A 17,902-nucleotide genomic window follows, 5' to 3' on the forward strand; every position below is an offset into this window, starting at 1 on the left:
AGCTAATTAATTAACCTTCTAATTCATTTCTATTGATAAGCCTAGGATTTACATTAATTTTCCAGCAAGAACATACCACTGGTATGGCTTCTTTGTCACATTTGTAAGACTTGAGGCTTGTAACAGCAACAACATTTAAGTAAAGGAGAACTTGCAAGAGCAGAATATTAAAAGATCATCCATACTTCATAAACAGCTTAGCAGAAATGGAGAGCATTTTATCAAACATGTTTGGCTGGGGCAGAATAGTATTATTCTGATCTGTGGGGTATAAGCAGTGATGGGGGATCTCAGGGGTCAGAGCTAGAGAACTCAGAACCAAACTCTCTCTGCAGTCACCACTGACTACTCATCTGTCTCTATGAACTGCATGCTCCTCTCCTTGTATTTATATAAAAATAATAAGTTTTTAATTTATTGCTAACTTCAACTGTGACCCAGATCAGGTGCCAAATAAAGACAGCTTTTGTATAAGCAAGAAATAGCCCTTGCCAGATCACCAATACAAAACCAGTCCTTATCTGTGTGGCTAACTGCTACATAAGGGATATCTGGCAGTTTCACAGTGAGCCAGCACAGATTATTCAAAGAGGACGGAAGCAGCAGCAGGAAAAGAGCAACCTGGTGCAAACAAACAAAGAGGAATTCAAACTCAGCAATACAAGCTGATAAAAGGCAACCTCCAGAAATAAGAAGTCTACTCATGAGTATATGTGAAAGGCTGCACAGACCAAGTTTATTTATGGTGTAGCTCTGCAAGCCGAAATGTAAAGCAGAATATCCAGCAACCAGCTCTGAAACTTTACAACGGATGCCAGAATTTAGCAATGTTCCGGGTTGTTTTTTCATGGCCAGCAGCCCATCCACCAATGGACTCAATTCTTTCCTCTTTTTTTTCCCCCAGGTTGTACAGCAAATCTATCACCTTCTCTAAAGCCATTGAAATTATAACACCCTTGTAATTTAACCTGCTTATTTGTCACGCAAACAGATAAATTATACTACTGTAAAACTGAGATGCATTTACAGAAAGTGGCAGCTCTCCAGGTAAAAAGAATCAGCCATCTGCTCTCAGAAAATCTAATAAAGCCCAGTGACAGATCACTTCAGTTATTGAGAGAAACTTGGAACAGTGGGGCAGAAATCAGCCACATGAAACTGGAGGAGTCACACAACAGACAGGTTGTGCATAATCTGAAAGGCAGTCCATCATTTGCTTTGCCACCTGCAGATTCAACATCCACCTGAAGGCAGAACTTTCAAAATGGTTATTGTTGTTATCAGTATTAGCTGAGACTTATTTAGGACTCTGAGGTGGTCTTTAGTTCATCAGCCTTTTGGGCGTTGAGCATAACTAGACAAAGGAGTAAATGAGGCACACCGAAAAAATGAGACCTTTCTGTTTTGTCTTTCAGAGTGACTCTTCTGTTTAAGTGAGTTTTCAGATAGCCAACTTGTCACATTTGGAGCAAAGGTGTTCTAGAGGTTAACGAGCAAAGCAACAGCTGACTTCACTAAAGAGTTTAATCCAACTATACAAACTGTTTTCAACCTAGAAGATCCGTTTGGAGCTGGTTTGTGCTGGAATGTCACCCACACAAATCTTGCAAGGAACACTAAGTGACAATACACCAAAAATAATGAAGCTCATGTTGGAACAAAATCTGTAATTGAAAAAAAAACACTGCTTCAAGGAAGAAACATTTAAATTCCAGTTTCTAATTTAGCTATTATCTAATTAAATATAAAAACTTGATGTATTTGAACCTTTTTGCAAACATCCTCACACAGTCTGCATTTCTTGTCACCACACTGGTTTGCTTTGTGCTTCTCCCCATTGTTCTGCTCTTACCTCAGGCCTTGTTCCAGGATGGGGTGTTAAGTCTCTGGGCTGTCTCTGTATTGCAGACCAACTGGCAATTTAAGGTTAGGACTTTGTGTCTTAAAAAAAAATTAACTAATGTTTATATAAACAGTCGACTCAGGTCTCTACAGCCCCAGGGCATTCATGCAAGTCCTTCCTTCCCCAGAACCCAACCCAGCTTCCTTCTGTTGGCTGAAATTAGTAATGACGAATGGATAAATAAGCAAATACAAGAAGTAATAATAATATTAAAAGATCATTCTGCTTGAGGCTGCAACTCCACTTTAAATGCCTTCCTCTCTAGCATCATCATTTTCTCTCTCAACCGTGAATGTCTTAAACACGTGCAGGGGAAAACCTCTCACTGTGGAAGATGTTCAAAATATAGACTGGGAAAGAGGAGTTTTCTCCACAATGTGCACTTTGTGCAGACAGAGATGCACACCCCTAGAGCCTGATCTTTCTGCTATTAGAAAAGTCATTGCTCTTGCTGCTGAATTGCTACATAAACAGTGCCTATGGCTCAAGGGGCACCCTGAGGCTCCCCACATGCCAAACAAAGGAAGACTAATTTTCTGCCTGTAGAAACAGGAGTGCTGGGGCATAGAGTCCCTGGATAGAATGATCTACTTATAGCCATACTGCATTAAGGAGGATTCTGTCTTAAGGAGGATTCTTCTTTGTAGTAGAAAAACAGAATAAGGTGCAGGTAGGATACTGTATTCCTGGTGCTCCCTATTGCTCAGGAATGCTGCAGAGAAATAAAGAAGAATGTAAACAGAACAAAACAAAGCAGAAACGGAGAGTTGATTCTTATCTATCTTTGATGAAGCCAACGGTAGAGAGTCTTCTTGCTTACCCATGTTAATGTTTTTCTCTAAAGGAACAAGGTAAACACAGAGATTACTGTACACATAGAAAACCAAAAAAGGCAAATGCATGAGAAATACATTGGCAAGTTTGAAAAAAAATACAATACTGAATTTGATAAGATGCCAACGGTGCTGACTGCTGAAGTGCAGGGACTTTGGTAGACAAAGATCTGTGTAGGGCGTGGGGTTGGTTAAAGGCTGAAATATGTATAGTTGCCAAAACCTCACTTTCTATCTGCCAAGAAAAGTAACTGTACTGATAAATAAATGTAAAAAGCAAAAATGTGATTCTTTATTAAGGCAGAGCACTGTCAGAGCAAGTATCAGTTTTCCAAATTAATAATGCCAGCCTCAATGTATTCAGCACATGAATGCAAAGGTAACATAAGAGAGGTGGTTACTGCAACCTGCCTAGCAAGATGACCACTTATTTGATTTACACGTTTCTGTTATGTACTAAACTTATCAGGCCAATAAATACCTGTTTTTTTTTACTGCTCTGGTGAGTTCAACGTTTTTAGCCTCTCTTTCTGGAATCTTTGTCACTTGATCTCTACTCAGCTGTGATACTTCATCTTGCATTAGATTGTAATACCAAAACTGTGTTCACCCACGCAGAGTTCCCATAGGACCCTACCAGGATACAGACAACGATTAGTGATGAGGTAGGAGTGGGTTTCAGTCAACTGACATTTATGTGTATTTTATGTTTCCGAATTCAAACAGCAATCGCTTTTTTAAATTAGTGCAATGGCTTTAATTAGAGAACAGCAACAAAGAGGCTATAATTAAAAAAAAAAATCAAATCACATGGTTGATGTAATGAGTAGTGTCTTTGTCATAACACACAGTGAGTCTGCTCTACTGTCGGGTTAGGTTCAATCATCAGTCAGCTTCAAGGGCAATCACTTCTAATTAAGAAACCTTTTAAATACTTCCAGGGAACACAGTCCAGACCTCTATGGTACTGTAAGAACAATCAGGCACACAATTCTTAAGGTTGTCTGACCTTCAAAACTGCATTTTATGCTGTGTGTCCCCATGGAGCCATCCAGGTCTTTCTTACCTTTTTGAGGGACATGGTTTAATGGACGTGGTGGGGATGCCATGATGGTTGGACTAGATGATAGTAGTCTTTTCCCACCTTACTGATTTAATATTAAAGAGCTAATCACCTTTGCTTTTGATAATTTTACATGTATTTATACCCAGAGAATAAGAAAGCCTACAACAGCTGTCCAAAAGAGTACTTACTTCTTGTGATTTAATGAGACATTGGACACTGAGAACCTGATGCTGAAAGTACTGTTTGAGATTAAATGTGCCTGTCTTTGTGGAAGTAAGTGGCATTCAGCTAAAAATCTTGAACTAGGTGGCAACAACAGGGTGTTTTGAATTAGAGGGAGTGATTTGGGGGCTGAAAGAAGGTTGAAAAAGTAAACAAAGCCTACGCCTTCCATTTGAGGTTAGGTTTTTCTGATTCGTGGTAGATTCAATCTCACTCCAGCAGAGACTTTTTATGTAGACAAACTTCACCTCTTTGAAGAAACAAAGAACTCCACCGGTGGTTTCTCCTCCAATCTGTAAGAACGTGCAGTATCACTGATAACCTCCCTCATCCCAAAGGGATGGTATCACTGCTGCCCTTTGATATGCAGATGCAGGGAGTGGGATTGCTATACTTATCCCTGCTGGCTAGCACCGAGTCTATGGAAAACACAAACAGGTTCTCCACGTTTCCCCCAGCACAGTTGAGGCCAATGGGCCATGACCAACCACCAGAGCCTCACTGGGCGTTGGGATCCTGCCCTGGAGCACTGCATACCACACGAGGCGGCTCATCCAGAGGTATGCATGTAAAACATCCCAAATTTTTTTAAATATAAGCCATAATTGATAGCTGGCTTCTACAAGGCTAATTTTGCCAGCGTCGGAGTTCAATGACTGCCACGCAGATGAGTTTCCTGTGAGTCACCTCAGCCCCAGCAGCCACTTCTGCACACAGCAGTCTGCTCTCCTCACGTTTCTGGGTAGAACTGGGAAGCAGGACTTCTCCCAGAAGCCACAGGGATGCCCGCGGCGAACACGGAGCCCGGCACGGCACGCTGCGGTGGCTCAGGGTGGGGCTGCGGCCTCCTGTGCTGACAGGCACCGCGCCTGATGCTGCCAGCCCTGCCCAGGGCCCGCAGGCCTTCCTAAACGCCCACTTCCATCTCAAGAGAAAAACAAACGACCTACAACGGAGATAAACCTTTTTTATAAAAAGAAACAAACATCCGCCTCCCCGCAGAGACTGCGCCCACGGGAACACCAAGCACCACAGACACCAACGGACTCGAACCCGCCACCGAACCGCCCACCCCGCGGCTCGAACCGCGCACGCGCACGCGCACGGCACCGTCAGCTGCCGCCCAGCCGCAACGCGACTGCGCAGCTGCCGCTGCCCGCCGGGCCGGAGGGGGATCGGGAACGGAGCGGCACCCCCTCCCCCGGCCGCGCCATGGGTGACGCGTTCCGGAGGGCGGAGTCGGGCACTCAGGTGAGGCGCTGCCCCCGCTCCCCTCGGAACCCCCGGGGCGTCCACTTGGCGACAGCGGCTGCGCGCCGCGCCTCCTTTCGGCCCGGGGAACGGAGCAGCCAGCCTCATCCCGCCTCCTGAGGGCGGGCGCCATGTAACCGCCCGGGCCGGGCTGGGCTGGGCGCCCCCGCGTCGGTCGGGCCCCGCGAGGGCGGTGCGTGAGGGGAGGGGCAGCGGCCCAGCCGCCCCCTCCCGCCCCCGCTCCGCCGCCCTTCCCCCCGCCCTTCCCCCCGCCTGCCCTGGAGCACGGCTCCGGGAGGGGGCGGGCAGCGCCTGAGGGGAGCGGCGGGCTGCGGGGCTGCGCCTGTGGCGGCGTAAGGCGGGAGCGCTTGGAGCTGTGGCGGTGATGTCTTTACGAGGGTTTTCTTTGCTCTGCCGCTCCCGAACGGTGCAGTGGGTGCTGTGAGGAAGAAAAGCCGTGAAACGGAGGGGGAAAGGCTGGTGGTGGTTTACGTGCTGTGCGGATGGTAGAATCCTGATCTTCAGACGCAAGGGGGTTCAGTTTGGGGGCTCTTTGGGTTTTTCCTTTCCTGAGGCGTTGTTATTCCTGCTTGTAATCAGTAAGTTAATTACCTGGAAGTTTGTGCGTTATTCTGTTGCAGTAACGCTGCGTGGAGCACATAAAAGCGTAGCAACACGAGTGGTCTTAATTATTGTGCGTTAAAACGCCATTTTATTGTAAGGGACTAATGTTCTTAAGGCCTTTTGGCGTTTAAAACACTCGCTGATGACCAAACCTGAGCGAGGTAGGAACCCATAGCCGATGGGTTGATGGAGTCTTACAGTGCAATTGCAGGATCATGAAGGTTGGAAAAGACCTCTCAGATCACCAGGTCCAATCCCAGCCCACCCCACTGTACCCACTGGTCATGGCTCTCTGCCACATCTGTATGGCTCTGGGACCCCCCAGGGATAGTGACCCCACTGCCTCCATAGGAGCGATGCACACCATCCAGGTAAAGCCCTTCAAGCAGCATTTCATTGAAAATAAGCTTCCTCCGACATCCTGGTGCTTAAGATCTGATTTCAGTGAGGATTATATGGAGATCACAGCCTTGCAATTTTATTCTTCAGTGAAATTAATGCAACAAATTAGAACGTCTCATAAAACGCCATTGGTACATCACAAATAAGTGATGAATTGCTAGCACACATCTTCGTGCCCAAAGTTTACAGAAGTTCAGGTGGAGCGGTTGTGCTGGTTGAGAATTAAGATTTGTCTCATGCATGAAATAGATTTGTACTTACAAATAGCCTGTAGGTTAGCTCACAGCCCTTAGCAGAGTTCAAGTATTTAATTTGAATTTCTTTAACATTTTAATTAAGTAATATCTCATTTCTGACAAGGCCTACACATATGCTTACCTTTATGCCCAGCTTTGTTGAGACTTATATGGTGCGAGCGTGTGATGTTTTACTTGATGGGACTGTTCAAATGCTTGTTTCTTTATTAAAAAGATGGCATTGATAAATTATAACAAACACTGCTGAAATATTTGAGCATTGTCATTAATGACATTGATGACAATTAACTCATGCTGGATAGCTTATTCCCTACTCCTGCGTGCACACCTGTGTGCATTTTCTTTCATGGATAATTGCACTTCTCAAGAATGCATACAAGGGAAGACCTGCCACCAGGATGTTGCTAAAAGGTGATGTTTTCTATGAAAGATGATGAAAGAGCATTATAAAGGAAGAGCATCTACAGCTAAATTACAGAATCAGAAGTCTGAATTACACGATTTCAAATTATGGGTGCTTTTTTCTCCATGCTTTTTGCATGGCAGGGCTTTACCCATAGCTCTTCTGAGACACCTGACTTCCATCACTGAGGCCACCCTTTAATCCCCATAGATGTTCCCTTTCCCCCATTATCTAGAAGACTCTGTAAGTAGGCAACGTGGAAACGCTTTCCCTGGAACACAGCCAAGGCAGCTCCTGCTGGTTTGGGAAAACCCGCCTTGTCACTGTCTGTGCCTGCAGAGGTGAGGGATCCCTGTCTGCTGTCTCATCACGGTACAGCTCAGCTGCTGTCACTTCTGTCAGCGTGTGGACAAACCCTTGTGAGCTGGGAAGGCAAATTGTTCGTTCCTTCTGCCAGAAACCCCACTGCTCACAGTGTGACACTAATGAGGCAAGTGCCTTTGGAGATTCTGCTTCAGAACTCAGAAGTAAATAGGAGTTTGATAAAAACACAGGTGTGCTATCATCAGCAAATTACCATAAATTACCTACAGGAGGACTGCTCAGAGTGAGCACCTGTAGTTATTTAAAATGAGTGCATAAACTCATTTAAACAATGACGGATTCGTATTTAAACAATAGCACTGCTCTGCTGTGTGTTTCCAGTGCTGTGGCAGGAAGCTGAAGAGGTGATAGTCTGAGAAGAGAAAGGGGCTCTTCGTTTCCAGAAAAAAATAGTCTGCAGGGAGTGTATTTGTTAGTGTAGAGATAAATGAGGGAGCAGCAGGCTGCAGGGATGTGTTTCCTTGGGGCCTTGTGTTGCAGTCCGGCAGTGCTGCTGCTCCCAGCCCCCGTCCTGTTGCAGGGAGCTAAAGGGCATCAGGAGCAGCAGCCTGTGGTGGTTTCCTGGCTGTGACAGCTTGCAGTGCCACATGAGGGGGGCAAGAGTCCTTGCCCTGCTGCTGGGGAAGCTTCTCCTGCCATGTACTGGGGCTGCTGCTGCTGCGGTCTGGGTGGCCACAGCTGCATTTTGGGTGTGTGTGTAGGGGCTCAGAAATGTTTCTATGTTCTCTTTACATGTCCATCCAGTTGTTTGCTTCGCCCAGGTCGCAGAACCCTACTGGTTCCCCAAATACTCAAGAGTTCTTGGCATGTTCAGTTTGCTGCACAAACATGGGCAGTGTGGCAGGAGAGTCTGCAGGTCCACAGCGAGGTCAGCCCCTGCGATTCATGGCCCCTGGGTGGGCTCGTCAGAAAGCTTTCCTGGTAATGTGCGAACGAGCAAACAAAGGTGAACACATTGACATTTTCTTAATGGAAGGGAATGCTAAAATGTCAATGGAAATGTCACACTTAGATTTCCATCATGATCACTTCAAGTAAATTCAGGGCCCTTTAATGCAGCTTTATTCCGCTATTAAAGGCAAACACAGGCACACAACTGTTTAAACAGCTTTTAAGAGAATTCAGAGCAAAAGCTCCTCCTTGATACAGCAGGGAGGAAAGTGAGATAAGATGGTGTACATTTAAAGCTTTGTGCTCGTTCCATGACTGGCTTTAAGGAGGATGCAATAAAACCAAACAAGATTTCTTTTGGTTTTGCTGAAATCTTTAAATGACAGGTGGGTGTCCTGCAGAATTAAATACTTGGCACTGGCAGTGCTGCGGGCATCCCAGAGGGTCCTTTCCCATGTGTGTTGCTACTCATGGGGAACAAGAGCATTGGGTGAAGTGCTGATTCTCCTGTGCCAAAACTGCACTGTAGAGTTGGGTGAGTATCTGCTGGGTACACGGATACCTGTCAATTTAAGAAACTGTCCATGAACTTTGGCTAACTTGTTTTACAATGGGCTCGCTTTGCAGTGCACTTTGGAGGAATTCACTTTACAAATCTGGACTTGCTTTACACAGGTTCTTGAAAAGCCATTGGTGGCTAATTGCTTTGGATTGTTTTTAATCTATACTGTGTTTGAACAAGTAGCTCTAATGCAATAGGAGTGGTAGCCCATGGGAGTTCTGCACAACTTTTCAAATGAATGTGCATGTTTTTACATATAAGTGTGCTAAGACTCACGGTGGGTAATGCTTCACCTCAACCAGTAGTGTGGAGGTGATGATTGTTACACATAATCTTCTGTCCTTTTGTTCTGTCTGATGCCTTCGCTGCACTATACCAGAGGTTATCTCCTATGAAGAAAGGTAGAGGGAACTGGGCTTGTTTAGCTTGGAAAAGAGAAAGCTCCAGGGAGACCTCATTGTGGCCTTTCAGTACCTGAAGGGAGCATATAAACAGAAATGAGAATGGCTGTTTATGAGGGTGGATGGTGACAGGACAAGGGGGAATGGTTTTAAACTGAGACAGGGGAGGTTTAGGTTAGATATTAGGAGGAAGTTTTTCACACAGAGGGTGGTGACACACTGGAACAGGTTGCCCAAGGAGGCTGTGGATGCCCCATCCCTGGAGGCATTCAAGGCCAGGCTGGATGTGGCTCTGGGCAGCCTGGTCAGGTGGTTGGCGACCCTGCACACAGCAGGAGGGGTGAAAGTAGGTGAGCATTGTGGTCCTTTTCAACCCAGGCCATTCTGTGATTCTATGATAATCCCTCTTGTTAGTCTGCCTGTGCATCTTTTATGTTTGTTTTTCTATTTCTCCTTTATTTCTCCTGGTGTAAATCTGTTCCTTACTGCCATTGGACCTGCGTTGGTAAGATGGAGACTTCTGCTGCTGTTCTCCATATTGTGGGTTTGCATATGTATTTATGAAAACATTTTAAAATAGAAGTGTCATTGAAAACTCCCTGTTGTTGGAATCCTTTGAAAGTGATTCCCAAGCTCCATTATTTTGAGGTAACAGCATGTCTCTTCTATCTTTTTGTTAAAGCTGCTTGCGCGCCTTGAGGGCAGAAGTTCTCTGAAAAACCTTGAACCTAATCTGTTTGCTGAGGAAGGATCTCCTGTTCATGGTAAAAATGTATCTTTAACATATTTGTGCAAACCTGTCAATGTAAGAGTTGTAATGAAAGAAGTTACTGAGCTCAGCTGAAAGGAGCTCATCCAGTAATTCCTTGAAAATCTAGGATGTTGTTGGACAGCTTTTCCAGGTTGTGAAATCCTGTGGATTTCCAGTGGAAAAGGCTGTTCTGAGTACACAAAGCTTGGAATACCTGATAACAAAGGCAGATGAATCAGAAACTGAAAGGCTCATGCTGTGAGGTACTACTGTTGTTGAATATCTATCTATCTATATGTACATGAATGAATGAATAGACTTAATATGAGAAGTGTGTGGCTGCAGCACTTATCAACATGTCTGCAATTTGGATTGCCACAAATTATAGCAGGTTCAGATGAAATAGAAGAAAAAGCAATAAAAAGAATCAAGGTAATTGGATGAGGGATGATGCTCAGTCTACAAACACAGTCTCTGTGAGCCCATTTGTGTATTATTTTGCAGCACTTGGGACTACATTAAGAGTTGAGCAATATATGATTCCTACCCATAGAAGTTTCAAATGTGATATAACAAAGACAAAGGGCAGAGAGATATTGGTATGTCATTGTGAATGGAGCAGATAATAGAAGGTGATTTAAATACTCTCCATTCTGAGTTGTTTTGTTACCCACAAGAAGAATCCTGAAAATGGTGTATGCTTCAAATGCCTCCTGAAGTTTTATTATTGGGGGTTTCTTTTTTGAGATGAAATACTTTTCTTTTTTAAAAATGCAGGATTAGAAAATGCTATATTTTGGTCTGTTTTTGTACTTCACATATAAGAAACAATTGAGGCTGAACGGGGCACATCCTGGTAGAACAGCCTATGAGAAGCCTCTCTTGGGGGCCAGTAATTGCCCTCGCTGCTTCAGTCAGCAGGGTTTTATAGTTCCATTCATAACATATCTGCCTTGATCTTAGAGCTCTGTGGGTTGTTCAAGGCTGTCCAAACACTCCTCCAGAACCTCTGCTCTGAGATGGATGGGAACTTTTTGATTTCATCACCGGTTTCTCTCTGTGCCAATACATTCACTGAACTTATAAAGCACTTCTCTTTTTCTTTTGCTTTTAACCAATGGCATGAATTATTATCTGTGCTGCTCATGCTTTTTGGCTGACACTAATGGAGTTGTGTAATGTTAGCAGAAATCTTTATATATATATATATATATATATATATATATGGACTTCAACTTTTATTATATTTCTACTTTGTCTTTTAGTACCACAGTATATTTATTTATGAGTTCATGTGTTTTTTTTCACATGCATTCTCATTATCCAGTCCCTGTTGAATGTCTGCCTCAGTTTATCAAAAACCTCATTTTCAGTGGGTCTTTCTACACGGCCCATGAAGGAATGGTGAGATGAAAGCAATGCAATGACCTAAATTTTTCTTTCCTGATGGTATTTGAAACAAAGCAGCATGAATATATATAAAGTTTCAATAAGCCATACAAAGGTTACATCACAGTTCAGTGTTCGTAACACGTGTGTCAGAATATTATGAAATAGGGACTGTTAATAGAGGTCCTGCTGTGATATTCCAGTCACTGCTTCCAATTATGATGGAATCGTATATTTAAGAACACATGTGTTAATTACATACCATTTGAGCTCTTTTGGAATAGAGCAAAAATGACATGAGCTTTAAATAAGCTTCCTCTATAGCCAGTCATATTTCTCCTGTGCCATTGGCAAGAAGGTGTGGGTGTCCATACAAAGCTCTGATGTGCAGCAGTAGTGTAACACCCAGAATTAATTTGAAATAAATATTATGCCTTTCTACCCCACTTACAAATATCAGTGACGGCTTCTACACGGTATGATAAATTACTAGCCTGGTAACTTCAAGGTATTTGATGGTATGAAACCTGCAGTGCTGCTGCTGAGGATTCCAACAGCCCGCTTCTGAACACAGCATCACAAAATAGATTGACCAACATTCAGGAGCATAGCGAGTACAGAAAAGTCTCAGGACTCTTGTGGTTCTAACAGTGACACAGAACTGATGGCTAGGATGGAGCACAGCATGTTGTTTTAAAATAGATTAGTGTTATATGAATACTGATGTTTACAGAACATCATTTAGCTTATCCTGCATAGCAGAGGTGTTGTTCAGTCTGCCCGTCGTGGGCCTGTTCTGTTTTGTCAGTAGTTCAAGCTGTTAAGAGCCCAGTGGTGTGTTGGGCTGCTCTTTAAAACATACTTCTTCAGTCTATCAGTGCTGAATTTCTTATCAAATAATTCTGATAATCCACCTTGATCTGTCAAACCTTCCCAGCCTAACTTAACCTGGTAGGTTTGTCTTTTGCATGTTCTGCCAATCTCATGGAACATTCCTTTACTGATACTGTTAATGTCAGGCAACATGAATTCTAACACAACAATTTCCCATTATCTTTCTTCCATGTTAAAGTGTCTATTCCTACTCAGTCTCTCGGGCTGCTTCCATCCTTTGAGCAGTACCTCTATACTAATCCTCCCTTCAGAGTGCTTTGACATTAATGGATGATGCTGGTCCTGATCCCTCGCTTTCCTCCATGACCTAATGTGAGAGATAGTGTCAGTGGCTTTTTGAAAACACTGCTGGCCATACTTCCTGCACTGCTGTGTCATCGTTTGTCTGCTCTGATCCAGAAGGATGAATTTCCCTTCCTTATCTTACTGTAGCAGCCTGGCCTCTAATTGAAGGAAACCCTGCATTTATAGTTACTCCTATAAATGGGTTCTGCTTTGCATCAGTTCTTTTTGTGGGCAGTCCCTTCAGTAATCACGAAGGCACAGAAGTGCCCTGCTCCCTTGAGGTTTTCTTATAGCCCAAACTGTTATTCTGTTCAGAGCATCAGCATAACTTAAGTGTTCTGGTCAAACTCCAGCCTGGGTGCGCATCTTGTTTAGCAACATGGAACAAACTTTAAGTCTTGCTGTTAGAATTTATAAGCCAGCACAAAAGCTCTTCATCAAGCTGTAAGTTTTACTTAAGTCTGTTAGCTCAGCCCAGAAGAGGCCCCACCAATGTTCTGTGTATGGCACTAATGGAAATAGTAGAGAGCTTTTGATAAAACATTTTCAAGTGGATGAAGTCAAACGCTTACTGCACAGAATGATGGATTTGCATCACTACGAATAGCAAATCAGATTTGTCCACTGCTGCTTCTGAAAGGGCATGGAATTGCTGCATTCTTTGAAGGTGTGTTGTGTGAAGGTCGGTCTAACAGTCTGCATTGCGTGTTGGCCTAAGCCAGCCATTGACCTGGGTTCAGCAATGCCATTTGGGGCAGCAGAAAGCTTGTGCTGAAGCCAGTAGCAAGCAGAATGCACGCTTTGCTCTTTAATGACAGATACCTGACACAATCTTCTAGAAGATTTCAACAGACCTGAGCTGTGGGGGCATGACCTACCCAGTGTGTTTAGGACTTCTTCCTTTGGGTGTTACAATTGCACCAGAGTTCTGTTGTGTCACCGGTGCAACGCTGTATGTGGCACAGCAGAGCGGTGACTGGCTGCAAGTGGTGGAGTTGGATATTGCAATTTCTGAGCAGGAAGAGAAAGTGAAGATTAATGGCATAGGAAGTGTAGTCATCTTTCATCTCAAAAGTGGGGAGAGCCATTCAGAACAGGTAAGTATGGATTTGGGAGGCAATCCAGCTTTTAAAATAAATTTTGAAGTAGCAGAAATTCAGGAAAATGAGATTGCAGTATTGGATAAGCAGGGCATTTCAGTAGGGAGAGGTGGGCGGTTGAGTGCCATTGAAATGGGTGCATTGTTACATCAGGTGTCAACGGCTTTAAACATTTGCAGTGGGTGAGGAGCTTAGTTCTTCACTGCCACACTTCCCAAACTGCATCTTGGCGCTGTGTGCCCTTGCAAGCAAGGATATCATCTGTAAGTTAAGCAGTGACTTGAAAACCCCTGTTAACTCAGGCAGGAACAAACGTGTTTAAGTGCAGTTGCAATTGATTCTCTATTCCTGCATCACCGCTATAGAAAGTTGTGAACAGAGAACCTCTGCTTCCAACAGGAGAATCATTGCCTGGAATTAAGGTAATCTGTGAATTCCTCTTGTTGAAAGAAGCAGCTTCACGTGACGAACACAGAAAAGAGTATGTGTTAAATATACAGGCATTCTCCTTACGGTCACAGGTTCCAGCGGGATGTTGTGATGTGTGCAGATAGCAGACAAGCACAGGACAGTTTGATTTTCTCTTGGTAGATGCATACTAGCATTTAAACAATTGTTATGTCTCTCAAGGCTTTCGAAAATGCTTTTTCAAATGAGTGGAATAGTGAGTATTGGTTCATGAACACTGAGAGTTGACTCAGAGCCCTCGTGTGACAGCTTGTTCTTTGTTTATGAACAGGAGATGTCATTGAATTCCATGGTCCAGAAGGAACAGGAAAAACTGAAATGCTTTATCACCTGATAGCCCGCTGCATCATTCCAAAATCAAGAGGGGGACTGGAAGTCGAAGTCATGTTCATTGACACAGACTACCATTTTGATATGCTTCGTCTCGTTACCATTCTTGAGCACAGACTGGAGCAAAGCACAGAAGAGATGATGAAGCGCTGCCTGGGAAGGCTTTTTCTTGTGAACTGTAACAGTAGCACCCAGTTACTTCTCACTCTTCATTCTCTAGAAAACATGTTTTGCACCCACCCCTCTCTCTGCCTTTTGATTTTAGATAGCATATCAGCTTTTTATTGGATCGACAGGAGTAACGGAGGGGAGAGTCTTAACTCGCAGGAAATGAATCTGAAGAAATGTGCAAACTTTCTTGAAAAGCTTGTGAGGGAGCATCACTTAGTCCTGTTTGCCACAACACAGTCCATTATGCAGAAATCTACAAACTCTGCAGAAAGCTTCTTTCCTTTAAAACTTCAGCATGAAATTGATGCAGACTATCGACCTTATCTTTGTAAATCATGGCAACAAATGGTAACCCACAGGATATTTTTTTCCAAGCAATTTAATTCTGGCAACAGTAAAGGTTTTACGCTCGTTTCTTGCCACCTCAAAAAAAGCCACAGTGCAAAACGTTCATTTAATATTGCAGAATGTGGAGTTCAGTTTTAATTTCAGTTGATCGTTGGAAGGTCTGGCGAATCTTGGTGCTTAGGCCCGATTTGCTCTAGGTAGGTTTTAGTGCCTTCTGAATGAGCTGTTTGTTGCTGGGTGATTAAAAACTTTTGTCACTAATTTCTTTAACAAAGAGAAAGGCAGAACGCCTTGGCATTTTTAACTGCTGTGGATGTTCAGTCTCATTGCGAAAAGGAAATTAAATCAAGAAAATGGCAACTGAAATAATTTTAAACTCCTGGTGTCTTTCATTAATGTAACCTCTGCAATATGCAGTCAAACGTACTGACTTCATTTCTGCGTCTTATGCTTTTTAATCCTCTTCTTCCAAGGTACAGAAATAGAAGCCTACTTATCCGTGGGGTAGACTGCGAAAAGGCCAAGTGTTCTCTTTCCAAAAATATGGGTCTGGGTTCAGTAGCCAAGGACACATGAAATGCATCCACAATTCTGCCTGAAGAGAAGGATTTGTCTTCACAGCCTGTTAAGTAGTAGTAATCCTGGCTGTGGTTCTCTGGTCTCACAGTTTCTCTGCTAACGTTATCATAAGCTCAGAGAAACAAGGATTTCAGGTGTTTTGACCTTCAGAAGCTGATGGTTTTGAAGAATCAAAAGCATGGAGGCCTGGTTTCTGTAAGTGAAGGAGGAGCTGAAGACCCAGCTCTGGGTACCCATGAGTCTGTGCTGCATGCAGCAAACAGTTTTGACAGTAATGACATTGACAATAATGAAGTATGGCTTATGGGTTGGTTGGGGTGGTGTTTTGTTGTTTTTTTTAATGCTCAGACAAATTTCTTTCTTCCTCTCCCTCATTATTTCCTCCCAGTTTTTTCCCTTCCTCCATCCTCCTTAAGAAATCCAGGAATGCCATGCCTCTGGTCTTTACCAATATGGATTTGCCACATACAGAGCATTTGTGTGCAGGATTTGGCATGCAACGTGTTGCAATTCTGGCAAAGAAAATTCAGAACTTGTGGGAAATGCCCTACAGTTCTGGCAAAGAATAGCATATTATTTATTAACCTAGAGTGCCCTTCGAAAGCTTCAAAGTGCTTTACAAGAAAGAAGATTGCACACAGTACATTATTTAATACAAAAACTTACATTAGCTTACAAATTTAAATGACTCAAACAAGGGGAAACATTTCTCACAGCAATGTTCATTCAGCCTTGTTGCACAACACGTTTTATAGCTTAGACAGAACAGATTATTAATCAAAACACATATTTAAGAAATATTTTGCCCAGTATCTTTTTGAGAAAGGCGCCTTAAAAAAAGTCTATGGTGAGACTCTCACCTTTTAACTTGCTGACTTCTGAAGCCTGCCTTTCCAAGCTGAATGCATACCTGAATTCCACGCAGTATCTGGGTGGGCTTGTGAACCCAGACCTCTGTATGTGGAGCTGGGAGCACACATCTGTGCTCCTGTATGTGGAAGCCGGCACCTGCGTGGTGTGGGCAGAACTCTGTGAAGATGCTGAGCAGCTCTGCGTCCTTCCAGCCCAGTGCTCCTGCCCAAAGCAGAGCAGGTGGGAGAGGTGCCAGCAAAGTCACTTCTCACTGGCAGGTGCTCCTGGCTGTCAGCAGTGGGGCTTTGGGGAAGCTTTTCAGCAGAAGACCCATGGTTAATGGTAAGTAAACAAACCTATCCTTCACCTACTCATCCATTTTTAACTTTGTTTCATCTTGAATTCCATCACTTTCACAATGAATTTAGTTTCATTATTCTTTCTGTGGGAAACTATGGGTTTTTTGGTTGAATTTTTCATCTTAAACCTCCTCTGATCATTTCTTCATGTCTTCAGTTCTTTTCTTGTGAGGCATAATGAGTGAAAGTTCTTTTTTTCACATCTCTGCAGTGGTGATGATTTTATCAATTTTGTCATTTTGTTTGTGCTTTCTTTTCCATCACCACTTTTCCTTATTTCAGAACTGACGCGAGGGCACAGAGACAAGAAAAACATAAAACTGAACCACTCCATGTAGAGTGGGCCAGAGTTCAATGCTTTAATAGGAGTGGGCACATCCACTGTGAATTATTACACTGACACACATGCACGTTTTATAAGAACAGCTGAGATGATGCAAATAGAACTGCAGAACCTTCAAATGTGAAAATTAATGGGCTGCATCATTTCTACTTTCAAAAGTCAACAGTTCCCTCTTCTATCAGCACACAGCTCTGCTGAAGATGAACTGCTTTCATAAAATCATACTTGCTGAAATATGTTTGAGGGAGAAAAAAAAAAAGCAGTGGAAATGTTCTGGCATTCCCATCTGGAATAAAAGCTTTTATAATATTCACAATGTAGTTCATATTTTGCATTGTACTATAAAATAAATGCCTAAGTTGAAATGAAGCCAAAGTTCTGATTGATTACAAAGCGTTTAGCTCAGGAGATTTTGAAACTTCACATTTATTTTTACTTTGAGTGCAGACAAATTTACTTGTGTTTTTAATTCTCTGCTGATTGCAGTGATGGTGCACTGCACAGTTGTTGTGGATACACAGCAAGCCCAGCTTTCGGGAATGTGGAACCCCTGTGTATCCCTGTGCATCTGCAGGAGGGACAGGCAGAACACCATCTGGGAGTGCACTGACCTCACCCTCTGCACAAATTGTGCTGTTTAGATAAATGATAAAGGATGAGAGTCTAAAACATAAAGAACCTGGGATAAAGAACCTGGCAAGCAGCAGTTTTGTACCTCAGTTAACTGTGGGTATTACAAATGGTCTTCAATGGGGACTTTTCTCCTCCAAAGTCTCCTTTTTCACCCAGCCCTACGTGCTGCCCAGTTTCCAGCCCACTGGGTGACCTGCAGTG

At 43.4% G+C, this 17,902-nt stretch overlaps 1 protein-coding gene across 1 annotated transcript; it reads left to right on the forward strand.

Moving 5' to 3' along the window:
- Nucleotides 1-5,236: 5,236 nt before the first annotated feature.
- Nucleotides 5,237-15,073, forward strand: XRCC2 (X-ray repair cross complementing 2; the record flags this gene model as incomplete). Its single annotated transcript, XM_079538578.1, has 3 exons — nucleotides 5,237-5,275; nucleotides 9,882-9,963; nucleotides 14,358-15,073. The coding sequence occupies 3 exons, from the start codon at nucleotides 5,237-5,239 to the stop codon at nucleotides 15,071-15,073; spliced, it is 837 nt and encodes a 278-aa protein (XP_079394704.1).
- Between the last annotated feature and the right edge of the window lie 2,829 nt (nucleotides 15,074-17,902).

This window comes from Tetrao urogallus (genome assembly GCF_951394365.1).
Source record: "Tetrao urogallus genome assembly, chromosome: 7".
In the NCBI taxonomy this organism is placed as follows: Eukaryota; Metazoa; Chordata; class Aves; order Galliformes; family Phasianidae; genus Tetrao; species Tetrao urogallus.